Source organism: Setaria italica, chromosome I (assembly GCF_000263155.2).
Source record: "Setaria italica strain Yugu1 chromosome I, Setaria_italica_v2.0, whole genome shotgun sequence".
In the NCBI taxonomy this organism is placed as follows: domain Eukaryota; kingdom Viridiplantae; phylum Streptophyta; class Magnoliopsida; order Poales; family Poaceae; genus Setaria; species Setaria italica.
The window spans coordinates 1,955,266-1,982,883 of record NC_028450.1 but is presented as its reverse complement, the minus strand read 5'-3'; the positions used below and the strand labels follow the sequence as shown (position 1 = coordinate 1,982,883).

General features: G+C 43.1%; 3 protein-coding genes across 3 annotated transcripts; all 3 read left to right on the top strand.

Annotated features, from left to right (window-relative positions):
* The first annotated feature begins 6,419 nt into the window (after positions 1–6,419).
* LOC101757067 (peroxidase 70) lies at positions 6,420–8,251 on the top strand. Its single transcript, XM_004951287.3, has 3 exons — positions 6,420–6,966; positions 7,064–7,255; positions 7,364–8,251. The coding sequence occupies exons 1-3, from the start codon at positions 6,757–6,759 to the stop codon at positions 7,925–7,927; spliced, it is 966 nt and encodes a 321-aa protein (XP_004951344.1). The 5' UTR covers positions 6,420–6,756; the 3' UTR covers positions 7,928–8,251.
* Positions 8,252–15,392: 7,141 nt separating this feature from the next.
* LOC101768840 (cationic peroxidase 1) lies at positions 15,393–17,087 on the top strand. The gene is made up of 3 exons (XM_004954553.3): positions 15,393–15,885; positions 15,964–16,176; positions 16,291–17,087. Exons 1-3 carry the CDS (start codon positions 15,652–15,654, stop codon positions 16,798–16,800), a joined length of 957 nt encoding a protein of 318 aa, XP_004954610.1. The 5' UTR covers positions 15,393–15,651; the 3' UTR covers positions 16,801–17,087.
* A 6,253-nt stretch (positions 17,088–23,340) lies between these two features.
* On the top strand, positions 23,341–24,829 carry LOC101756652 (peroxidase P7). Its single transcript, XM_022823114.1, has 3 exons — positions 23,341–23,645; positions 23,748–23,942; positions 24,050–24,829. Exons 1-3 carry the CDS (start codon positions 23,436–23,438, stop codon positions 24,605–24,607), a joined length of 963 nt encoding a protein of 320 aa, XP_022678849.1. The 5' UTR covers positions 23,341–23,435; the 3' UTR covers positions 24,608–24,829.
* The last annotated feature ends 2,789 nt before the right edge of the window (positions 24,830–27,618 follow it).

The window sequence follows — 27,618 nt, the reverse complement described above, 5'->3', positions numbered from 1 at the left end:
TTTGATTGTTTTCATGATAAAAATTTATTGTTTCATCTCTCTCTATTTACCTTTTCTCTTTGTATACTAAATTGTTCACAATGTGTATATATCCATTAATCATTTGTAACAATAATCTATTCCTGATGTTAATTTATTTGTTCATGCTTATAGTAATTTTTTTGTGGTGTTCGGTTTCTTTCATTTGTTCTATAGTTATGATGTTCAATTTCCTTCTTTCTTTCTTGTTTATTTCGTTACTCCCTTATTTTCTTTTGTTTTGTTTTCCAATAGTAGTCTTTTTGCATTTTATTCCTTTTTCTATTCTTTCTTTATTATTTAATTGGTTTTTCATGTCATGGTTTATTTTTTCCTTTTTAATTTTTTTTCATTTTTATTTTTGTTTTATTTATTTATTATACTATTTTCTAAATTATTTATGTAGTTTTTCGGACTAAATTGTTTGGCGACGTTGATTTATCTATTCATGCTTTTCAGTTTATATGTTTTTTAAAATAACAATTAAATGTTTGTGATGCTCAATGTTTTTGTTAGCATTATACTAGTTTTTGTTTGTCAAGTTTAATTTTTGTTCGCAGAAAATAGTTATTTGTTCGTGGTGTTCTAGCATTTGTTCGTATGTTTAAGCATTTGTTTGCAGTAGTCATAACTAATTAATGCATACCTAAAAATATATCTTTAACAATAATCTCCAAACATAATCAAGTGAGGTCTTGTTTTGAGAATTTTGTCTAAAAAATATAATGGTGCAATTAAAATTTAATTCGGATGCTCGGTTTAGGTATTATGACTTTTTTAGTTTTCATATTCACATGTGGGTCATATCATAACTTTTATCTTGTTTATATGCATGCATGCTATCTACTGCTCCATGCAGCGATGTATTTTCTTTCCACATTGTTGCATGCACCGCTAAAGTAAGGAGGTCTATCATTGTTTCAGGCGACAACTATGTTATGGTTTATTTTTTATTTTTCTTTTTTTCTTTTTAGTTTTTGTTTGATTCATTTCTTATACTATTTTCTAAATTATTTATGTAGTTTTGCAGCCTAAGTTATTCGATGATGTGGATTTATTTGTTCATGATGTTCAGTTTATATTTTTTCTAGACAATCAAATGTTCGTGATGCTCAATCTTTTTGTTCACATTATACTATTTTTTTGTTTGTTATGTTTAGAAAATAGTTATTTGTTCGTGGTGTTCAAGCATTTGTTTGTAGGAGTCATAACTAATTAATCCGTCTCTAGAAAATATTCTCCAAACATAATCAAGTGGGGTCTTGTTTTGAAGATCTTTGTTATAAAAATTTAATGGTGCAATCAAAATTTGATTTGAAGGTCCGGTTCAAGAGTTATAACTTTTTTAATTTTAGGACCTCTTGCATGTGGATGACATCACCAACTCTAGTGAGCTGTTACTCCACTCGATTTTGTTACCCGCGCAGCCCAATTATCATCACGCGGCCCACCAATCAAGCTACAGGCCAGCAACAGAAGGTGACATCGGTTGATCTGTTGCCTTTTGCGATGCATAACCGCACCCCTATCGGTTGATCTGTTGCCTTTTGCGATGCATAACCGCACCCCTCGTTCCAAGCCCAGCCAAGTTTTTTTTATTCCTACGCACTCCCTCAAAGCGTTGAGATTAGCATGCAGCATGAAATTGGCGGAATAATCTAACTATTGAGATGCACACGAGGTGGGTGCGGGTATAGCACTCGGAAGATAGTTAAGCGATTGAACTATAAAGCCCATCTAGGCATAGATTCAATCTAGATTGACGGCCCATTCAACATTCTAATTGAAAAAATGTTGAACAAAAAATGTTGGGACCAACAGTTTTCCAAAAAACGTTGACCCCCCCCAAAAAAGTTGGATCTTCTATTTCGTATAAAAAAATTGAGCGTGCTTTTTTTCGAAAAATGTTCGATTAGAGGAAAAATGTTACACCAACATTTTTTAAAAATGTTGAAGCTCAACACTTTGGTCATTTTCTCCGGTGCTGGCGAGTAGTGCGCCGCCGGCGCGGGGGCGGCTGCACAGCCCCGCGATTGCAGAGGAGGCGCACGGCGGTGAGGCGGCGGCGCTAGTGCTGGCGAGCCCGCGCGGGGCGCAGCGGGGAGCTCGCGCGGTGGCACGCAATCGGCGGGGGAGCTCGCGTGGCGGCGTCAGCAACGGCGCGATCGGCCGCGGGGAGCGCGCAGCGGCGACTCTAAAGGGGCGCGCAGCGGCGGCACTACAGGGGCGCATGGTGGCGGCAGCAGCGCATGGGAGGGCGGCTGCGCGTGGGGGGCGTATAGGGGGCCCTGCGGCTGACTGCAGCGGCGGCGCAGAGGGGCGACGTCTGGGGCAACCATGGGGAGGGCGGAGTGGAGCTAGGGTTTGAAGTGACGATCCAATAGTAGCTATTCCTTGCACGAATCTCAAACATTAGAAAGTTTCACCTCTTCCTACCTTCCGGAAGATGGATAGGTTTTTCAGCCGGCACTAGCCTGATTTGGCCTGGCCCGACTAGGCCCAGTACTCTTGGGCCCAGCACTATCAGACACGGTGTCTTAGTCGTGCCGGGTCGGCATTGTGTGCTGAACTACCAGCCTAGGCCCGGCCCTAAGGCTTTTTTATTGTGCCGAGCTGGCCCTACAACACGGTAGTGCCTACTGTGCTAGTGCCGGGCCCAGCACTACAACCTCAAGCAAATTGAAGAGGAAATTGAACGAAGATGCAAAAATCAATAAATTCATCATAATAATCACAAATCAAATATGTCACACAATATCAATCGAAATGAATCTTCGCCAATGGGCGTGGCTGGGTTGATTGGCATCGTTCACTGCCGCGCCGCCCCTGTGGCAGCGACGGGCACGCCACCTGGTGGCGGCCCCCAATGGAAGCAGTGGCAAGGCATGCCTCCTGGGGTGCTAGCCCCACCCCGCGGCAGCGGCGGAGATCAGCGTGGCTCCTGGCCGCGGAGCCGCGCCCTGTGGCAGCCCTGGTGGTGACTAGCGCATGTCCCGGTCGTGCCCCCGTGGCAGCGCCATCCGACTTGCCTCCCAGCAGCGAGCGTGCGTGACTCTTTGAACAGGGGAGGGAGGGGTCGGCGGTGGGGGTGACTGGGTGAGCAGGGGAGGGAGGGAGGGGCAGTGACGGTGGGTGAGCAAGGAAGGGAGGGAGGGCCGGCGGCTGCTGGGTGTTGGGGACGGGGAGAAATGAGGGGTTAGGGTTAGGATTTTTACATATTTATATGGGCTAGTGGGAAGTTGCTAGTAGGCCGTCGGGCCACATCGGGCTGGTCAAAAATCGTGACGTGCCTCGGCTAGCACTACGGGCGGGGATGGTGGCCCAGGCACTACCCGATGCATAGTGCTGGGCCAACCCGGGCACTATTCGTCTCAGGTCGGGCTGTGTTAGTATTGGGCTTTTTAGTGCTGGGCCTCGGGCTGCCCAGTGGGTCTGGCCCACCTTGCCATCTATAGATATGGGCTGTGGGCACGCGGGCATGAATCAGCAGGAAGCACATCAAAGTGCTAGAGTAGGGGCAACCCATGTAATAAAATGAGTATACATTCTACATTGTGTGCGGTTGCAGGAGGCATTCCATTTTCTAAAATAAAATCTACTTATTTTTTGTTTTCAAAAAACTATTAATAATAAAAATGTAATATTTCAACATTTAAAACATATCGTAATCAATATTTCCACATAAAAATGTGAAATCAGTTTTATCTGGAACGTTGAATTGGATTAGCTTTTGTAGATTGTTGAATCAAGCTTAAAAGAATGTTGAAACTTGTAATATAATAAACATGATTAGTTATACATTTAGAATAAAGAAACACATAAAAAATTAATTATTGCTATGATGCATTGATTGTGAGCTGAAATAAATAGACAAAATAGGGCTATTGGCGCTCTACCTCATGTCTCTCTTGGTGCTCAGTTGTGAACTTGTGATGCTTGTCTTATCGGTAGTTTTCCATTTGCGTCTTACCTTCATGTGTTTGACATATATTTAGTTGGAAACTTAGCTTTACCTATATTAGCTCTTGCTAACGCAGTAAAGCACAATTTATCATGCCTTCATTAATCTATATTTTGGCTTTCCAATGTCCAAAAGAACTCTTGGCATGTTTATTAAAACTCTAGATTTGTAGTACCTTTTTACGAGTCAACTGATAATATTAGAGATTGTACCAAATGCGACCGTCTTATATTTTGGGATAGAAGGAGTACTACGCTATAGGAGTATTTATAACGTGGAAGGGGGCAATTTGGAAGAAAATTAGATCCAACACATATTGCTATCAGTCTATACAATTGATATTTCGATATTTTATGAGAAATATTTTGATTTCTCTTTTTTTTAGCATGGCTCATGGGAAATATTGTGCATTTCCTTCGTTTTAGAGACGCAATACAATCTTTCAGACGACCACACACATGCACACCATTACCATACACATCCACGCACTCACAACTATGAACGTGGATCTTGAGATTGATAATTCCATCATAGCATTTCAATGTCAATATCATGTTGCTTACCACGAAACAAACAGACACATATTAATGAGACACAAATGTCATAAATCAAATCTGGGTTTTATCTGCTAACCATCCAATCAATGCTTGATTATGAGTTTGCTTGTTTTGAATGTTCTGTTTTAAAAAACACTGTGCAAAATAAGAATCCAGACCCAAAGCAAAATTGTACTCTCTCCGTTCCAAATTGTAGGTCGTTTTGGTTTTTCTAGGTTCACAGATGTTTGTATGCATCTAGACATACACTATATTTAGGTGCATACAAATATCTACGAATCTAGAAAAGCTAGAACGACCTACAATTTGGATCGGAGGGAGTAGAAAAGATGTTTTGCTACTTCTATTGTACCTATAAAAACACATGCTTTTGAATCAACATGTTTGAAGATTGCAAGGCCAGAATAAAGACCTTTTTTTTTCCACATCCAAAAAGCACAATTTTTCCTTTAGCACAAGGAAGCAATTAACATTAATTCCAATCAATCTGGCAAGCAGCAGGTGCACGTCGAATCGTCGATTGTGGAATATTTATTGACTCTACATGGCAGTGATAGGGTCGAATCGGGCAAAAACAGGTTGCGCGAGGCGAAGTACGTGCTACCGTACATGATCTCTGAGCTGGAGCGAGAGCTACCTCCGTGGACGCAACAGTCAACTACTGCCGCTCCATTGCAAGTAGCAGAACGACGGAAAGAGACAAGCAAGCTGAAAGCAGCAACCGGACACGACTGCATGCCAACCCGTTGTAGAATATCCCCGGCCCCCATGTCGTCATTGATTATTGGAAAATTCAGAAAAGATTTCGCAGGCAGATGAGTGATGTGATCGGCTCACCAGAAGCCAAAATCCTAGTTGATGACGGGTGTAGAAGAAGCCAAGGCTGGGAGTGTGTGTACAGCAGCTGCGTCTCTGACTAGCTCCCCCAGCTAGGTACCAAATTGGACTGCTTGGACTACTGTACTTGCACAACAGGTCGGCCACACGTTGACTCCAGGCCTGTTCGTTGGCTGATGCATCGTCCCTGCGCATTTCGCGCCGAGTCGTCTCGAGTACTACATGTGCAAAACTCTCATCATCCAACTTCCATCTCGGTCTCCTCCCTGAATTGGCGTGCCCAGAATTTCAACGGGTTTAGCTGGTCGATCATCCTATAATTGCGCTGGTTTTCGGCTGTGGATGTGATGGTCTCAAGTGGTGATCTAAAAACAAGCCCACATCAAGTCATGAGGTAAAGCTTTTCCCTCAATCAGGTTAAGCTTTTATTTGGATGAGTTGGTTGATAGAGCATGAAACTCAGAGCGTCGATCGCTACAAACCAGTACCGACTACCGACACCTCAAAAGATCACGCGTGCATGACTTTTTCCTGAACCACAAAAACTGTCGGCCGATGATCAGTAGTATGTGTCAAGGACCCATGCATTTTAGTTAGGTGCTTGCACCACTTTCAGATCATCAGTAAGCATGCGCACTTAGCATCATCACTTCCTTCCATCCGATCTTATCAGGATCCTGCATTAGTGCATTGCTCAGACACCCAATTAAGTCCACGACACATTCACACATCCACAGCTAGCTGCTAGCTTACACATATCACATATGCATCCCTCTCGTTTCTCTCCATCATATTAATTCGTGGGACACATACACGATAGCTCCAATGCCTCCATGCACGCATGATCACTTGCAGGTAAGATATCTTTAAAAACTAGTTCACACACGCACAGACACAGCAGTAGAGCAAACCTTTCGAGGCATTGGAACGACGCGCGTCAAGCCTAATTCAAAACAGCTGTCTGAATGCGATCCCTAACCGTAACGACAAGCTACGCTTCAACTTGCCATTGTTTATCTGCAGCCACGACATGATCGATCTTCGTTAGTTTGGGAGCACCGCTGAGGAAAGGAATGTGCAAATGACATGCTAAGCTTTTGTTGGCATGCGTGCCGTTCGCTTTGTCAACCGCGGGAGAAAGGCCCATGAACTCGTCCCGATTTTTCCACAGCTCCAGCGGCCTAACTTTGACCTCCAGTACCGGCATGGAGGGCTACGCTTTTGCATGCATGCAACTGCCAACGACGCTATAAATAGACAGCTCGTGTCACTCCCAGATAAGCAAGCAAGCAAGCTACTGAGCTAGCAGCTAGTGGTCCTCGATCTGGTGATTAGTTGGGAAGAAATCACCTGATCAGTTAGTTACCTAGTTGCGGAGCAAGCATGGCGGCTTCGTTCCGGACCTGGCATTGCTTGGTCGCCTTGCTCATGCTCGCTTCGGTGGCGCAGGGGCAGCTCTCGCCGTCGTTCTACGCGACGACCTGCCCGACGCTGGGTCTCATCGTGCGCGCCACCATGATCAAGGCCCTCCTACTCGAGCGCCGGATGGGCGCCTCCCTCGTCAGGCTCTTCTTCCACGACTGCTTCGTCCAGGTACACGTTGTTAATAACAACAACCCTGAATCCAGAGTGGTAATGGATCGAGACTGCCCGTGCATATGCTGAAATATGGTTTTGCTCTCGTCATCAGGGCTGCGACGCCTCGATTCTCCTGGACGACGTCGGCAGCTTCGTCGGCGAGAAGGGCGCCGGCCCCAACGTCAACTCCGTCCGCGGCTACGAGGTCATCGACCAGATCAAGGCCAACGTCGAGCTCCTCTGCCCCGGCGTCGTCTCCTGCGCCGACATCGTCGCCCTCGCCGCCCGAGACAGCACCTTCCTGGTACACTGCACAAACACACGTGCATATATAGACACAGGCCAACGTGTACTATCAAAGTACACAATGCACTCACGCTGAGCGAAATCTAACACGATCAATACTGCACAGCTCGGAGGGCCAACCTGGGCGGTGCCGCTCGGCCGGCGCGACTCGACGACGGCGAGCCAGAGCCTGGCGAACAGCGACCTCCCGTCGCCGGCCTCCGACCTCGCCACCCTCATCACGGCGTTCGGCAACAAGGGCCTGAGCGCACGCGATATGACGGCGCTCTCCGGCGCGCACACCATCGGCTTCTCGCAGTGCCAGAACTTCCGCGACCACATCTACAACGACACCGACATCAACCCGGCGTTCGCGGCGCTGCGCCGGCGCACCTGCCCCGCGGCGGCGGGCAGCGGCGACGGCAACCTGGCGCCGCTCGACGTGACGACGCAGCTGCTCTTCGACAACGCCTACTACGGGAACCTCCTCGTCAGGCGCGGCCTGCTGCACTCGGACCAGGAGCTTTTCAACGGCGGGTCGCAGGACGCGCTGGTGCAGCAGTACAGCGCCAACCCGGCCCTCTTCGCCGCCGACTTCGTCACCGCCATGATAAAGATGGGAAGCATCCGCCCGCTCACCGGGAGCGCCGGCCAGATCAGGGCCAACTGCAGGGTGGTCAACAGCCGCTGATTGCTGCGCCAGCGAACTATTACGTGTACGATTGATGTGTCAGACAGTCAGTGTACAAGACACCCCCTTGGCCCCTTCATATGTTCTCCAACAGTACGAGTACTTTGTGGTAGAGAAGTATGTGTGTCGCAGACTGGAAGTCGCTTGGTTGGCTTCAAAAGGTAGCCAACCATGCATGGGAGAATAAGAACTTGATCAAAAGTTCACCTCTGTATGGCATGGGGCCAATGATCCAGAATGGGTGAGCCTCAAGCCTATTAAATACCAAGTCTGTTCATGTCAAGTTGCCAAAGTAATAGATATACAGATTGAAGTTGGTTCGTATTTCACAGTTTTCAAAAAGTATAATTTATTCACAAGTCACCAAGAAAAATCTTACTAATTAGTAATTGTAGGCTTCTTTTCAAGTCTCGGTGATTAATCCTCGCGGTACTGCTAGAATAATAGATGAATAAGAGAAATTAAAAAAAACATGTGGTCATCAGATTCTAATCATCATAGTCATTGCATCTGCCATTATGAAGAATAGTACCCCTAAATCTATATCTAATTTATCCAACTTTTCCATATGAAAAAACAAAGTAACCCCTTAAAATTCATCTAAATTACCCTTATATGTCATCACAAGAAGTTATCTACAATAACCCCTAAATTTACATATAATTACCAACATATGTCATTATTAGAGATAACCTAAAGTAATCACAAATCTGGATCAAATTTATCTATATTTGTCATTATAAAAAATATCTCAAAGTACACCAAATATTATTCTAAATGACCTTTTTTTACCACTGTTAATATGGACAATACTAACTTAAGGTACATGTGCAATTTATGTGTGTCACCATGTAGACTATGCATACATGTATGTGGAAGAGAATACCAATTCTGTGTTAAACGCATAGCCCAAATGGTTCAATTAAACATATGTCAAACACATATAGAGTTGTGATGCAAAGCAGGAAAATTATTAATATTGGTGGAAAACTGGATAAAGCCTTTGTAAATAGAATCTATTATAATTGGATACATATATGTATGTATCTTATGAGTAGGATAGAGAAAGCAACATAAGCATTTTTTATTATTAGGTATGGGCCCTATTTTTTCATGAATTGTACTTATGTATCTCAAAATTACTAGCCCATGCTGAGGCACGGGTAGCTCACGATGATATTTATAATTTATAGTTGAGAAATTTTAAATTTAAAGTCATTCAGATGATCAAAGTACTATCAAAAGTTTGGGCCAACAAATATCAAAATAAGTAAAACTCCCGTTGCTATCAACAATGAACCTTATATATATGGGACCTCAAGGACATAATGGGTGAGGCTAGGGGTTATTTGTTCGAGTCCCACAAATTGCACACATAGATAATTTCGCATGAAAAATCCCATGGGTTTGATTTTCAGTCCTAGTTTCGAACTGATCATTAAGCTGTTTATGAGCATGCAGTGACGAGGGTTTCACAAGTAGTGGTGTCCAAGCACTTGAAGGTTTAAACATCATGAATTTTACCAGCAATTACCTTAAAAATCTATAGATACCACTATGTCAGAAGCAGACAAAGGAGACACCTATATTAGTGACTCTAAAATAAAATGAGTCATTAGTGTAAGATTAGAGATAACCGAAGATGCAACACATCACTATGAATTTGTGCTGGGTCTCTGATTGGTGTTATTAAGGATGTGGTAGTTTAGAACTGTCTCTGAATACCTAAATTAGTAACAATTTTTCCTCATCACACTGAAAATTTCATGACATGATGATCTACCATCACTAATGTTGTTCTAGAGTTGTAACCAATATGTATATTCTGACATGTTTTGATTTAAAATTGTTATATTTGATTTATGTTTAAAAGTAATTGATTGCAATCATGATTCACTATCATCGATAGTGTAATATAGGAGAAATAAGAGGTCAAATAATATCTTTGAGACAATGGAGGACAGAATGTCCTACCGCCACCGTCTATGTGGATATACTACTTCCGGTTGAAAACTATATTGAGTCAAATCAAATAGAATATTGTAAATATATAGTGTGATTGTTTAGGCGTCTGAAGAGACATTGTTTCATACTTTTTTATAGTAAAACCAGTAAGTATGGTACGATGAAACATGAATCAACATTGAAGCACTTGCTGTCAACCGGCCCCGCAACCTGCTCGTTGCTGCATGTTCAAATTGTTTTTCTGTTTTGGTGACACGTGGGAATATCGAGTTATAAATGCGAAGTTTTTGCCTAAGCTTCTGGTCATAACTTCCAAACATACATATATCAATATCTTCCAAAGCATAGTTTAAAATTATATAAGAGTAAATTACACCCACCACACAACAATTTGTAACGTTATTTCACATGCAACAAGTTTTAAGTGTTTGCATATAGGGTCCTAAATACGCCAAGTCAGTGTATTTTGCCATGGTGGCAGCATGACATGGACCGCCGAAGGGTTTAATGTCACGTGACTGTAAGGTCTAAAACTTCTACAATGATAAATGAGTTTATGTACTGATTTTTTTGGGTTATTTCCATCTCCTCAATGTATGGATTTTGCATCGGGTTACCATATTCTCTTCTGCTGCTAACCCTCCCACCATGTCGTATTGCACTGCTTGCCCTCCCACCATGCCTTCCTATGTCATTGTTGGTCACTCTTGAGCCATCACCTCGTCTAGTGCCCTAGCCCTCTTTATACTGCCTCTTGCCATTACAGTGGGCAGTACTCTTTGGAGGTGGCATTGTATCCTTGTGATGTTCAACGAAACTTGAGTCCGGAAGTAGACGTGGTGGCTGCCTCGAGTTGTTTCTTAGTTGATCATGAACATGAAGCATATTAGGGACATGCTTTCTTGAGAAAAGTTAGTAAAATTCATAATGAATCCAAATAAAAAAGTTCGTAAAATTAACTTGATTTCACTGTGCTATAATTTGACTGGACAATACACACCATATCCATATATGACTGAATCAAAACAAAAAAGGAACTTCAATTGTTGTTTGGTTCGGATATGGAGATGCAAACGCAAATAGTATGTTATCAAAGGACATGTTGACCTGAAATAATGTAAGCAAACACTGCCATTGTTTGGTTGCCGTCTCTAACAAAATTAAAAAAAGCTTTGTAACTGAAGGGCATCATCTCTCTTGGACAAGTTTTGGGATAAGGGGAACGATTCATCTCTCTTGAGAGGCACTAACCAATACGCGGGGACCAAGTGATAGGCATTATACACAATGATGTCTTATCTAATTTGTAAATTCAGGTAGCCTTGATGTTGTAGACTAAAGTGTTATTGGTTGGCATGCATTGGTACATAAGGACTAAATTGCAATGGGAGCCTAGCATAGTAGAGCTGCAGCAGCTAGCAATCGCAGATCGATCACCTGAATGCATAATGGAGCTCCGGCAACACTCATCTACGAATCGTGGCCAGAGATAGATTGCCATGTGAGGCTGCGACCTCATAAACGGTGGTGGAGCCTAGGCCAACTACTGCCGTAGGGATTCGGGGTAGATCGCAGTGGGTCCCTTCTCCCTCATCTCGCTTCCTATTCCTACCGGCAAACTGCTACGTACCGTAGGCCTGGAGCTAACAGATCGATGGCTTCGTAAAATGGAGATTTACCGTTGTTGGGAGGGAGGTCGCCTGGTTCCGCTGGTGTGGTTCCATCTAGTTCGAAGGAGAGGGAAGCGTCTTCTCTCCTGCCGCTACTTTCTTACAATCATCGCTCGACCTCCGCCTCGTGCACCACGATCACCAAAGATCCAAACGAAGCAACATAGGGGGTCATGTGGAAAAAAATATGGGAGAGCACGATTTGCCTAATGTGTGACCCGTGTGAATGTGTCCGCAAAGTCTACCAACAAGACAATTTTGACTGTACATTCATGTAGATGACAAATTCATGCACCGTATATTGCACTATTTGAACCTAGCTTGATGGAAAAAAATAATACAATGTTGCAAGTTGTTGTATGGTGGTCCATTTTACTCATTATAAAAACCACATCTCTATAAATTCACCTTATGTTTTAAAAACAAAAACCCAAATGAACTACCACCGCACGAGGATTGAGCGCTCTTGCTTTGTGTACCCCACCACAAACCCAACCTCTCGATCTACATGCCATCGTTGGTACGGTGCACCATAGATCTCATACAAGTCCCCCCTGATGCTAATCATCCCGGTCTCAAACTATCGTGAGCCACTACAGCCTCGACATCCTCACTGAATCCAAACTTGACACTATTCGTATCAGGCCATTTGTATTTTCATGGTTCCAAATGTGACTTTTAGGGTGTTTTTAGACTTTGAATGTAATTTTCTTCCAATCAAACAATTTTTTGAAATATTTTTGCACCATGATGTACTCGCAACTGATGCAACAAAATAAGATCGTATGCAAATATATTTCGAATTTTGAGACATTCAAGTTTTTCATGTAGATGGGACTATTCTTTTCCTTTCTTAGAACTGTTTTTGCTCAACATGTTTCTTGTTGCTCATAACAATTTCTTCTACTAATCAAAACATTTTTTCTTGCTCAAAACACTTTCTCTTTGCTTGGAACATTTTTTTAGTTATCCCGTTTCCTACCATCATTTTTTGTTTCATAGTGGCTAAGTGGGAGAAATGAAAAAAGTTTCATGTTGTTTGCTTCTAGGGCATTCAATTTGCCTAACTAGCACATTTTTATTTACTGGGGGATTAATTTTTTCGCCCAGAACATCATATGACAAATTTTACAAAGCTTTTAAAAACTATGATAGAAATATTTTGTATATATTATATACAAAAGCTTATTCTTAGACTAAAACATTTGTCCAAACTATTGGATAAAGTTTTGGAGAATGTTGAAAGGTATTTAAACAACTTCCTTTGTGAAAATTTGATAAAATTTTTGAATTAAGTTTCAGAAGTTGGCTAGTGCTTTGGTTGTTGCATTGTAAGAGGAGAAAATGTGTATATGATCTTGAAATGTGAGAGAAAGAAGAAGGAAAGTCTCAGGCACGCTGCGATTGAGGTGCCTATAGCATGTTTCAGTTCCGTTGTTAAAGAAAGCCAACATATAAGTAAGGTTGTGGATCAACTACCCGGCGCAAATGGGAAAAAGAAATAAAAAAATAAAAAAGAAGTGTCTTCTAGTCATGGATTTAGAGAATCAAAAAGCAATCAACCATCCCCAAACAAAGCGCTGCTGGAGGAAAATGCTGAAGTCCCATTCCAAATTCTATTGATGTTGTATTCCTACCAAGAAACTCTAGGCTATACTCTACATCCCATCCCAGCTCCTACGTAATTTTGTTTCTGTATTAGCCTTTGTACATCATGGGCCATGAAAGGACCAGAGAAGGAATGGAGTTCTATCTTTTCTATGTATGCGGCACACGATTCTCTTTCCATACACTAGCAAAAATCCATAATAGGTCTACCTAAATATCCATCCAGAGTGAGTAGCAATTCTTTTACTTACTATTTTTTGAAATATTACACCTTCATGAATGATGGATTAATAATGACATTACAACACACGAAGTTGAAAGAAAACGGAAAAAGGAAAAGCCACCGAACCTCCTGCTAGCGGGCCATACTTGGTAGCCCTTTGCTTCCCCGGACTGGGCCGATAGTAAGCTGACTGAGCTCTTAGAGTATGTGTCTACAAAACTACTGTCATATATCCTCTCAAAAGGTTGACACACATACCCTGGTCCCAAAATTTCTAGCTAGATCTAGGGAATTTGCTCTTTGCATTAGAGAGAACACGGAAAATGAACAATTGTAAAACTAATTAAAGTATGCAAAATTTTTGTAATATCTCAACATAGAAATGATTTTTATATTTTATTTTATCAAATAGATTTGTTCTTTTCATAGGCAACACTTGTTCATATTTTGCAGATATTTTATTATGTAAATAGATAGGTCGATCAGTCTCCTTGTACACTTTAGCTACTTAGCTTTTCAACATATATATTAACAAAAATGATAAAATTGTAATTAACGATGCATATGTATGTAACACTGAGGAAACAATATCATTGCATATTAAAAAATATAAGTAATTTGTTGTATAAAATAGTGGCCAAGATCATTAAAATTTGATTAGTGCTTCTTGGACAACATCAACTTGGATTAGAAGTGTTATTCACTGTTGTTTCACAGAAGTAGAAAAAAGGAATTTGATATTTTGGTGTGCATGGAAACCATATTTATGTTATCAACAAAACTACAAAAGATGCCCAGGATGCTAGAAATCAGCCCTGACCTCTCGTAAACAGTAAGGTTCGTATATATAGATTGAAAAAAAGAGTAACTAGTGGCTTTTTATGTGTATACATTTGGCTGGCTGTGCAATTCTCTGCTTGCTGCAAAATAAAAAAAAAGAACTTGACTGGTCCCAGCAAATAATGCACAGGCAGTTCATTATGAATAGTATTAAACAAATGGATATGAAGGATTACGTTGAGTTGTCTAATTTAGCTACATTTTCTTTTTCATAGTCATCAACCCACACATAACTGCATCTATATGAATGTTAGTTGCGCGCAACAAGTGCTTCTCCGAGCCAGTCGGGCTAGCTGGAGTGGACAGATGTATAGGATAGTGTTTGGTTTGTGCTAAGGTAACGTAAACGCAAAATGAATCAGATAACTGTATATTTGGTGGCGGAATGAGTTGTTTGGTTGCACTCTGGTAACGTAATTAGATTACAGTGTGGGTGTTGTATCTGATTACGGTGGGGGAGGAGGGGTAACAAGCTTATATAGATATTATTTAGGTAAGGGATTCGATTATAGTGTCAATTGATTACAACCCACCGCAACCAAACATATGTAATGGGATTCGTTACCTTCAGTAACCAGATTATATTACATTTGAGTTAATAACCAAACATCACCTAAAATTACTGTAAGTTGCTCAAGGTACTTGGCATTGTGCATGTATATATAACTGAGGTTGGCTTGGCAATTTGGCATATAGCAGATTAGCTTATTGCCAGGTCAGCTTATCAGGAGTAGTTTAGTAAACCGCGTGTCACACGAGCCTTGGCAACATGCTAGCACGTTGAAGCTGGAGGCGACGACCTGCGAGTTGCCAGCATATGACGAGCATGCTGGCCGCTCCACAGGCACGTCGTACTGTTGTTGGGTTTCTTGGGTCATTATGACATGCGTGCACGAGCTATAGCGTTTTAGTCAAAACCTCTATCGCGTGTTCTACTTGTTGTTGGGGAAAAGTAGTCTTGTTTGGTAATTTCTGACTTACCACCATTGCTGTGGCTAGATGCGTCAAGATAGTGGTCATCAAATGAGGTGAATAAGCATGCATACATGGTTGGATCACAATTTGAGAGGTCAGTGCATTCATAATACAATGGCGAGCAAAATGGGAGCAAAAGATTATAACATCCTAATATTTGATCAATCTGCAGGCTGGCAAACTGCTTGTAGTTGTACCCTACGCAACAACTAACGGTTGCAGAACATTCAGGACATAATGATCACACATCGTATAACTTTACCAGATCTCTTCCACATGGACATTGGGGGAGAATTAGGCAAATCAGTCCAATAATCAGGTATGCAACGAAACGGCACTATAAATAAGGCCACCATACAGACACCTGAGCTCGTGCCAGTACCAGCAAACGAAGGCAGTCGCCTAGCTAGCTAGCAGGGCTTACCCGACTCCGTGCGAGCACCATGGCTTCGTCCACCGCCGGCGGCCATTGCTTCCTTCTTGCTCTTCTCCTTCTCTCCTCCGCCGCCTATGGGCAGCTCTCGGAGAACTTCTACGCCGCCACAAATTGCTCGAACTTGGATGAAATCGTTAAAAGGGAGGTGTCTCGTACCTTGTTCACCGTCCCACCACCCGACGGCGGTCGCCGGATGGGCGCCTCCCTCCTCCGGCTCTTCTTCCACGACAGCTTCGTTCAGGTATATACCGTGCGCGATCCTGAAAACCACTCAAGGTATCATATATGACATTCACTTATTTGGTTGTGAATAATGTAGGGCTGCGACGCCTCTGTTCTTCTGGACATCAACACGGACGTGAGAAAGGGAAGAATAATATTGTCGAGCGAGAAGCAAGCCAGCCCCAACTTCAACTCCCTACGCGGTTTCGATGTCATCGACCGGATCAAGGACGAGGTCGAGAGGAATTGCCCCGGCGTCGTCTCCTGCGCCGACATCCTCGCCCTCGCCGCGCGGGCAGCCGTCGTCGCCGTAAGAGCTTAACATGACATATACCTACCATGCAAAAACGTGTAGTTACTTTATATGTAGTTGCTTATATTAACACATCCATGCATATTTCAATCGTCGTTGCGGCGTTTGCAGCTCGAGGGACCAACCTGGCCGCTGTTGCTCGGCCGTCGCGACTCGACGACGGCGAACATGACCGAAGCGAACAACGCCCTCCCGGGGCCGAACTCCAACCTCGACGAGCTCATCGGTAAGTTCCACAACAAGAGCTTCAACGCGCGCGAGCTGGTGGCGCTCTCCGGCGCGCACACCATCGGCCAGGCACAATGCCAATTCGCCGACCCAAAGCAGCAGAAAGCAAGATGCCCGAACGGCGTCGTCGGCAAGACGGCGTCGCTCGACGTGCATACGCCTGAGGTCTTCGACAACCGCTACTACGGCAACCTGACAAAGGACGGCCTGCTGCACTCCGACCAGGTGCTCACGAGCCGCGATGACGTGAAGGCGTTCGTGGAGGAGTACAAATCCAACCAGGACACCTTCTTCCGCGACTTCGCGAGCGCGATGAAGAGGATGTCGGAGTTGGGCGTCCTCACCGGAACGAACGGTCAGATCAGGACCGACTGCAGTAGGGTGCTCAACTAGCTGTGTTGCCGTTGACCGGTGCTAGCCGCTGAGTACAACGATCCGGTCTACCGTCTACTATGTGTACCGATTTAATTTAATTTTTGCGTCTGTGCGCGGTGAGTCGTCGCGTTCGCAAAGGGACAGCAGTTTACCACGAGTCTCTCGGTGGCTTCTAGTGTTTCGAGTGCGTGGATCGTGTAAGTGCAGTTTACCACGCTCTTCCTTCCTCTTTTATGAGTAAGATTTTTAAGTCAAACTACTTTAAATTTTGTAAATGTTTATAAAAAGAGTACTAAAATTTACCACATCAAGTAAGTGGGCTATGAAAATAGTGTTTCATAGCATATCTAAGATCTCATTGGGGAGGGTTTATAGTGGCTTCAACTTCACATGTTCCACGCACCTTGAGGTACAATAGCGTCAAGTCGTTCCACAAATCAAAACAAAAGTAAACTAGATGTTTTTTTTCTTCACTGATGAAGTAAGCCCTCCCAATGATCCCTAATTATCCTAATTGGGAAGAAGTTTATATAACCCCCAAGCGGACTACTTCACCCTCAAACTACAAAAGTGGATTTTGTAGACTTTAAACTATCCAATACCACTCAAATTATCCCCTGGGTGGTTTCGCATGACGGTTTTGCCACTGTGGCATGCCACGCTGGCGTGAGCCCACTTCTCAGATCTTTCTTCTACCCTCCCCTTCTCCACCTGCTGCAGTTGTGACTCGTCCGCGGCCCTAGCCACCCGGCTCCCTGCGCCGCCCGTCCGTGCGCCTGGCCGCCCGTCTCCCCGCGTCGCCCGTCAGCGCCCCCGGCCAAGCTGCTCCCTGCGCCGCCTGTCCACGTAGGCCATGGAGCAAGGCGAGCGGCGGGGGCAAGACTTGCGGCGGGGCAGGACCTCGCGGCCGCAGGGCTCGCAACGGTGGCAAGACTCGCGGTGGAGCTGGAGCTAGCAGCCGCGGCAGGGAGCCACGCTGGCCAAGCCAGCGATTTCCTTGCTTTCTCTCACTGCTCGCTCATGCAACCAGCGCTGCCGGCCAAATCAATCACCGCCGGTCAACAATTTGCAACAAGCACGGGTAAAATTGATGGTCCATGGACTCCTCTTCTCTCATATGCTCTTAATTTTATTGAAGATAGCTTATTTACCACTAGCTGCTGCTGCTCTTAAGTTGCGTGGTAAAGTCCGTCAATGGCAGATAATCCTCTTGGACATTGGCGCGTGATGGAACAGCGCGTCCCAGATCAGGAGCAGGGGGAAGGACGCGAGGTGCCGGGACGATTCTCGCGGGCGCGGAGGCTACGAGGAGCAACCTGCGCAGGGTGAGAGTGACAGCATTGGCGAGCGCGGCGAGGACGTGGTACCTGTGCTCCTGTTCAGCCGCGAGTACTGCTGCTGGCACGAGCTCCTCTGCCGCGTTCCTCCCTCCATCCCACCAGCTCCCGCGGGCCTCGCTCCGCAGCAAAACCACTCCGCTAATTTGATATCATAAATATTGTTATTCTTTTAGAGATAAAGGCAGATGTAGTTGTAATTGTGAGTCCATCTCGCACGAGCATGTAGATCACAAATTCTCAAGACAGTGGAGGGCCTTATGTCTCAATCGTAATCTTTTCTCGGTCTGAGGCTCAAATAGTAGTACCTTGCACACGGTAAAATTGATGGTCACTATAACATGTGACCTTATGTGAAATTTCATTTATGTCAGATTAACCTAAAAACTTTGTCATCTTACGAAATACGTGATGCTACGTGATAAAAAAAATTTCATCACCTATTATGCATGCATGTTAAATTATGATCTGTGATGAAACATGTCTTTTTTATCATAGATCGATCTTGTGATGATCCTTTTTTATCACAAATTTTATGACACTCGTTTTCGTCATTATCCAGTCTAGTAAGCATCACAATAGCTCGATTGTTGATGACTGTATAGCTGCCACGTAGCACACAAAAAGTTTTCTAATTTTATGGTCACTACCTGTTTTCTAATTTTCTAAGTTTTTGTTTGATGGTGTTGTGATTTCAAAACAAGCATAAGTCTTTATAATCTTAAATGAATAGAGTAATTTTTCCCCAATGACTACACATTTTCTCCGCTAACTGGATTTCGGAGTACTACGGGTCGTGCACGCGACTGGGGTATGCTGTATGCACCTGTCACGGAAGGATATTGTGGGCCATCTGCCAGCCCACGCGCCTCGAGAAGGAACATGTAAAGAGAGATTTAAAACAAATAAATCTATAGTTTCCAAACCAGATGTCGTTCAAATCAAATTTGATTTGTTTCATGTGACGAGACTTTAAAACTACTCCTCCATCCCATAAAGACTGTTCGTTTAGAAAATTTTAGACAAGATAGTAGCAATGCTAAAAGTTAAAAGTATCTCTAATAACTCTTATTAATTGGATGGATTACCGAGATTATGTATGCACACTTGCAGTAATTGTCAGACCTATTAGCCTTCCTTATTTAGCAAGTCTAGTTCGGGCACCGATGGTGAAGTAAATAATCAATTTGTTAACAGGCATAAAGTATTATGAGGGCCTTTGTTGGATTGTCTGAAAGTTATATGGATACTTTTTGTGGACAAGTTTTGAAGGCTAAATGAACAATTTTCGTGAGACGGAGGAAGCAGACCCCACTCATCTTAAAAAAAATGTTCCACGTGGAAAGCCATCCAAATACAGTTAACTGTGATCTAATTTCAATATGTTATCAAGCATACAAAGTGCAAGAGTTTGATTTGGACACTTGATCTGAAAACTACATATTTTTCTCTTTAAAACTTTCTTGGGCCGAAACCCATGTGCGGCAGCCAGCATACACAAGGTCGGTACACGGGCCAATGAACCAATATTGGGCCAGCGCAGAACAATAAAATGTTTCAAATCATGGGGCTAAATCAATGTCGGGCCTGGTTTCCGTAGCATGCAGTGCCGGCCCATCTAGGAAATACTTAAGGCATACAAAGGAGACAGCTGAGGAACGGCGGCCACTTACACATATGCAATCTTTTTTTTTTAATTTGAATCACAGTGCGCATTCACCTAACCTATGAATATATACATGCAAATTCTACCTCGTAAAAGCAGTTCCCAAAAAAATGAGCCGACCGATCCTAAAATTGGCAAAGTCACGGCAAACACCTTGGATTTTTTTAGAAAAAGAACTAAATCCTGCCTCTGCAAGTGCACACTGCTTATTTTTACAATTTCCAGCCATACTGTTGATTACACAACTAAGGGAATTGAGCACACACCTGATCAAAAACAATTAAAGTGATTTTATTATTGTTTCTCCATCCATTCTTGATGAAAATATCCAAAGCAACTGTCTCCATTGCCCTGCTTGCCAAACAAATAATCTCCCTTGTGTCCTCATTGCAACCCAAAATCGTAGCCAATACGTTCCCCTGAAGGTAGCCTGCATGAAAGAAGTAAAATATTTTTTTCTCAAAGATTAGATCATTGTGAGTGCACCAAATTGCCCACACAAAGGCTGCAGCCCCCGCAAAAAGCAAACTTTGTTCTTTCTTCCCAATGCCTGTTAACCAATGTCCAAGCAAGTGATTAACAGATCTAGCTGGAGTTAGCCCAGTAGCTATCTGAACAATTCTCCAATGATTTTAGCATGTTGACAATCAAAAACAAGTGTTTAATTATTTTATTAGAATCACAGAAACAAACTTTTGACTCCCAATGCAATTCCATTTAGCTAAGTTATCCTTTGTTCAGATTACAAAGGAAGATCTTAATTTCAAAGGTAGCTCAAGTTTCTAGATGAAATTACTGGTGAAAGGGGTTCCTTGGTTAATCAAGTATTGATTGCCAGTTCTGTGTAAGCTCCAAGTAAATATGTCCCTTTCATTAGAGAGTTGGAAGTGAGTCATTTTAGCTACTAGGCTACGCCAATCCATAAGCTTGTCCCCAACTATGGCTCTCCAAAAGGATATATTTGTCAGCATTTGATTCAAAACACTTGCCACGGTAATGTGTGTGTGGGTAGTAGGCTATATTGTACAAACTAGGAAATTGCTCCTTAAGAGTTTAGCCCACACTGCACTCAAGAGTTTAGCCCACACTCAAGTGTCTTCCCAAAATCTAATTTGTGTGCCATCCTTTATTTTGAATGTTCCACAATCCCAGAAGATCTTCTCTGACCTTTAATACACCTTGGATGTTGTCAAGGGACTCATCATCTATTATACTGAACAAATAGCGTCATTAATTTCTGGAATAAATTTAGAACGTGAGTACCTACGTGAGTCGAGGACTTGAACCCTGAACCAGTTCACATGTATACAATTATTTGACCTTATAGCCTTAGCTTGAAAACTCAATCTCTCCCAGCCGGGCGTCGCCACAACTTGCATATATTACGTATATATATGATTATAGTTGCGTGATGATAAAGAAAAAGAAAATTACAAGCAGCAGCCAGCTCGATATAGTTTACTTATAATTCAGTCTTGTTATTCCTCAAGGTGGCCAGGCAGGAATAATAGTGGCTGGTGGCGCGTTGGTTCATAGCTCCCCTGCACGCGCAAGTTACGCTTGCATGTGCATGTTGCTGTGGTGTAGGTGCGATATATTCATATTCCATGCATGTAACAATCAAGGTCAACATTCCCTAGCTTCGATAATGATCTTCGTGTTCAGTTGACCGCGCAAGAGAGCTACGATTGCGAAGCGGATTCGCCGCCGCCGCGCATACTACTGTGCTTGTGTTGGGAGCACATGCAAAGCAGCATCTTCCCCCGCCGCCGCGCAAATCAAAGCATTTCCATCGGATTATAGCTAAGGTTGCATGCTTCGGTTGGCGACCTCGATCGATCACTGCTCTGGCTGCTGAAAATTAAAACAGAAAACACCCTGGTTATGAGCTGCGCTCTTTACTTTATTTTGTCGCTCATTATTTGGTGGTAAGAAAATGTCAAGGGCGCTCATCGCAGAATGGAAAGCTATCATGTGATTTACGTATAACAGTACCTGCCCTGGATTATTTTTTCTTATGATATTCTTTTCCTTCATCATCACCCAACTAAAATCATGTATACATAATATATGCAGGGAGAGGCTGAGTTTTCCAGCAAGGCTATAAGGTCCATTAATTGTATATGTGTCAACTGGGTTGAAGGTTTGAGTCCTCGTCGACTCGGCAAATAATGTTCTTAAAAGTTTTTTAATTTATTTTAGAAATTAACGGCCCTATACTTTTAATTTGGTACGCGATGTGCCCTTCGATAGCAAAACATTTTTTTTGTCTTCGTCAACTTTAAGATGTGACCGCTCATTCTTTCGGAACTGTGCATGCATGCTCACAAGGGTCGGATTTGTCTGCACTTATTATTCATGTGTGGGTGATTGTGTGTGCATCTATTCATGTAGGGGAGAGATTTAGGGTAGGGAAATTAAAACTTACTTCCACGGATTAGCATGTGGGTACGGGTGAATCCGGTGTTAGAGGGAGCTAGAGGGAGCCAGCGAGGACATGTGAATAACTGTGCAATTAATGGAGGCGAAGGCGTTGGAAAATCTTCTTGTGACTTTGAGTCACAAGGGCAGTACTAACCCAATGACTAGGATGATGTTCATAGAATTAAATGAACTGCTACTTAGGATAAAAGATGATGTGCTAAGGGAGTAAATGAAGAAAGAGAAGAAAACCAAGTCTTGCATGAGACCTAGTTTCTACACACCATCCAAGATATAATGAGATGAGTAGTATTAATGCAAGTATGAAATAGTGGTATTTGCATTGGAAGAATAGTGTCTAATACTAATTTCTTGATGATGTGAAGTTTATAGAAACTATGACTAGTGTCTTGGGTTGAGAGACTATGATTAGTGTCTTGGGTTGAGAGACTACCCTAAGAGTTTAGGGGGAAGAAACATGCTATAGACGTTTGCAGAGCTAACGATTAGGATGGAAATTCATGTGTCATTGATACTTTGATGTAGCCTAGCTCGTCACCCCACTCAAATATTTGCAAAACACGCGGCACAAAGCATAGACATTAACATATATGCATGCGACCCTTCCTCTCTTAGCACCTAGAGAGATTTGACTGATAGCTCTTAAAATTGGCGAAGTCACCATAAATACTTTGCAATGGATAAACATGTTGTTTACCATTAAAAATATTATTATTTATTCTGTAATAAATCTAGAAAAATATTAGCAGTCATACATGTTCGAAGACTCGAGCCCAAATATTAATGAACAGTTTATATGACAAGAAACCTAACCAAAATTTAGTAGCCACCCCTTCAAAATTTTCTGTTGGGAGAAGAATGATTAGTCTTTGTTTACGGATAACGCCGGAAGATGGTTGCAACTGCACTTTAACAGCGACGGATACGGGAATTCAGGACAAAACTATGAAAACACAGATCATCTCTGCAAATATATGCAGTACGGTATCGTATAAGTTGTCCTAGATTCACATGGGTAGGAGCGAGAAGCAGAAGCTACCCCATTTACATGCAACGGAAGAGCACTATAAATTGGACATCACGCACACAGACACCATCTCATCAGCTAATGCCAGCAGTCGCTACTCGCAAGGAATTAAGCCCTAGCTAGCTAGCAAAGACTAACCAGCAGGGACCTTGGCTAAGCTTGCAACAATTTGTGACACGCCATGGCTTCGTCCACGACCGGGCATTGCCTGTTCCTCGTCCTTCTTCTTCGCTCCTCCGCTGCCTACGGCCAGCTCTCGACGTCGTTCTACGACACGAGCTGCCCGTCACTGCAGTCCATCGTGCGCTCCGTCGTGTCTAACGCCATCGCCGCCGACCGCCGCATGGGCGCCTCCCTTGTCCGGCTCTTCTTCCACGACTGCTTCGTTCAGGTATTGACGAGTCCCATATATATGCAAGCAGTATTCTCCCCAGATTATAATACCGTCATGGAACGATCGATGAATTGGTGTGACATTTGGTACGCTGTGCAGGGCTGCGACGCCTCGATTCTTCTCGACGACGTGCCGGGGACCTTCGTCGGCGAGAAAACCGCCTTCCCGAACGCCAACTCCGTTCGCGGCTACGACGTCATCAACAATGTCAAGGCCGCCGTCGAGGCCAACTGCACCGGCGTCGTCTCTTGCGCCGACATCGTCGCCCTCGCCGCGAGGGACGGCACCGTGCTGGTTCGTGCCCGGCGCGCCGCCGGCGAGCCACAGCCAGATCGACGCACGAAAATACTTGATTCGATTCCCTCGTCGCATGCCCCATTTACGCTCGTTAATGATTGCAGCTCAACGGACCAACCTGGAACGTGTCCCTCGGCCGGCGCGACTCGATGACGGCGAGCCGGGACCAAGCGAACAGCGACCTCCCCTCGCCGTTCGCCAGCCTCAGCACGCTCATCGCGGCGTTCAGCAGCAAGGGCCTGAGCGCGCAGGACATGACGGCGCTCTCCGGCGCGCACACCGTCGGCTTCGCGCAGTGCCAGGTCTACCGCGACCGCATCTACAAGGACAACAACATCAACCAGCAGTTCGCTAAGCTGCGCCAGAGCGACTGCCCAGCGACGCAGGGCATCAACGACACCGTCCTGGCGCCGCTCGACGTGGCGACGCAGCTCACCTTCGACAACGCCTACTACGGGGACCTGCTCAAGAACAAAGGCCTGCTCCACTCCGACCAGGAGCTCTACAACGGCGGCTCGCAGGATGCGCTGGTGAAGAAGTACGGCTCCAACAGCGCCGCCTTCTTCGCCGACTACGTCACGGCAATGGTCAAGATGGGGAACATCAACCCGCTCACCGGAACTGCCGGTCAGATCAGAGCCAACTGTGCTGTGGTTAACTAACAGCAGCAGCTCATTGTTGCTGGTCATCATTTGGGGTTGTCTCAACAGCTGAGAGGCCGGCCACATGCACGCAAGCTGTTAGTTCAAAAGCAAATTGATGTCTAATACGCTTCGGAGAAATGGTATCCATTTTCTAGTAATAAAAATCATATTTATTTAACATCCCTAAAAAGAATATTTAGTCGGTTCCGAAGTACAATTAAATCGAGATTCAATGTCTAATTCTCCTTCCTTTTTTATGCAAGGCATATTACCATTAGAAAATGTCTTTGGAAACAAACTTTGACCATTATTTTCTCTCCGAATACATTAAAAAATTGATATGTAATAATGAAGATATATGGAATATGAATGCAGTTCCTATACACTTGTGTGAATATAATCATTGGTCAAAACTTACAAAGATTGACCTCTTTATAAATCCTATAATATACCCTAAAATAAAGAGAAAAAAAGGAAGGGGTAGAACTAAAAATGTCATGTGAGAAACACTCAGTTGGTTAGGTTCCTTGTTGTATAAAATGTCCACCTAGACTCAAGTGCTAGATGAAGAATGTGCACTTGTTTTCCCCCAGATTTATTGGAAGAACTAACAACACTATTTCTTTAGTGGTAGGTGACATGCGTCTATGTTGAGACCTTCAATCTTAAGATCTGTTGGCTAGAAAAAATTTAAGGATTGCCTTTTATAAGTACACATGTAAGAAAAAATTCCATGGCTAATACAATTCAAGGAAAAGTACATGAAATCTAACTTTTAAGACCTTCAATTTGAATGAAAATTTTTAGAAAAGTATGAATGAATATGTAATCCAATAAAATAATATGGGAAATTATTTTCCTTCACATTAAGAATATAAAAAGGGAAATAGTTGTAGGTCTTTCTCTATGTAGGACCGATATGTTTGAAAGTTATATGTTATTAGAAATTTTTGTTAGAGTAGCTACTTTATATCATTGGATCACCTAAACTAAACTGATGTGTCTAACTGAGTTACTTCATCTGTTTCAAATCACAGGTCATTTTAGCTTTTCTAGATACATCTATTTTGCTATATATCTAGACATAACGTATATTTAGGTGCATAGAAAAATCATGTAGTCAAAACAATCTAAAATTAGAGAGAGTGAGAGGGGGGAGGGGGGGGGGCGAGAGAGAGTACTTTTTGTGATGTAGGTCACCGGTGGAACGTATTGGCTATGTTTTTCGTCCTTGTTCAACTAGAGGAGAAGCGGTACGATAAAACATATCGCTATACTTGTAGGATCACTGTAATGGAAATCGTCACACTGGCTAGCAATGAGTTATTACTAGCCCAAGAGATGGGCTGAGAGTTGTGGCCCAAAGGTAGAGTAACATGGCCACAGAGAGGAAAAGGGAATGGACTGGGCTTAGCTAGGTTTCAATTGAAGGCCTTCTTAAAAAAATGTTCATTTACTTTTCTATAATAAAGTCTTGCCACCCGAATATAGTTTGTGCCATATAAGTTATAATTCTAAATTAATTAGATAATTTCTTCTCCACTGCAAGAATTTAAAGAGCAATTTTAGATGCATTCTCTACGATAGAAAATGGAGGGCTGCAAAACAAAACATGCATACTCTTAACCATAATAGTTCCAACAAATAAATCTTGGTCCCAGTGGATTTTAAATTTTATTTTTCTTATGTTTTTGGTCACCGAAAATCAGCGAAATTCGCGAGTTCCATGAAATTCAAAAATATTTTCATCTAAAATAGATTTCAAATAAGAGAGTTATGCCCGTTTTATTTTAGCACTGTGCGCTGCCCAGAACTGACGCGCGATGTTCAATGATTTGTCCATAACCGCTTGTAGAAATCTCTGATTGCCTTGATTCTTGATTCGTTGTAACGTAGACTTCATGGGGATTTTGAATATCCAAAAATATTCTATCATTTTTTTTCTGAGATCGAGCAAAAATCTCGATGACAATAGTAGCTTCTCATAGAATGATTTGGAGATGTTGATGATCTTGATCTTGTGGTTTTTGGGGCATTATGTCACACATCCTTTGGCTTCAAGGTCATCACCATTGTTGCACCAGCGAGTAGCATGGCAGCAATGATGCGTCTTCTCCATAATTCTTGCTTTAGCTAAGGTGCCGGGATCAGAGGAGGCTCCTGCGCTTTGTGTCGACGATCTAAACAGTTTTCTTCCTTGATTGCATCATTCAATTAGAAGCTCTTGAGCATCCCACTGGAGAAGATTGGTAGTTGTCATGGTGCTTCTAATCTTGTTGCCTCCAATCTTGATCAACCCCAAATCATCACCTTATATGCAGAGAGGTCCTACAGTTTTTCCTCTTTACTTGACATGGTCGCTTTCAACACCTACTACTTAAACAAACAAATCTCCAAGAAACATTAGTCTTAAAAATTAATTGACAAAGTGGCATATCTTGTTTATCATAATTTGTATTGTATTCATTAGCGTGGACTCAATAACAGATGCCGGACCACTAACAGAGTTAGCACCTACTGCTAAAGAGCTGAGCTTGATGTTGTTATGATCTTATCGGAGTGAATTGAGACTTGATGAAGTCCATGTTCAATCATCAGGTGTCTAGTATTTACCTGTTTCCAAGGACGCAAATAAAAAAATAGGATATATGCAATAGCAAAATTATGGTTATTCCAAAAAAATTAGATAGATCGCCCTAGGGTTTGAGTTGCCGATCCCCGGCAACGACGCCAGAAAAGCTTGTTGACGGCAGTTAGCATGCCAGTTTGTGAACCGCAAGCGTACGGATCATCGTAACTTTTTCCTTAGAGTATGTGGCCAAGGTTTATCAATCCATGGATCAACAGGGAACTAACTAGGATTTTCTATCTAATTCAATGGATCTATTCCTAACATGAAGCATGGATTGCATAAGAAGGGTAAACCTAATAGATGTGAATGATAGAGTATAGATTAATCACATCCATAGATTCATATGAGATAGCATAACCATGGGTAACAAGGACCTATAGTCTTCTAGTTGTAAATC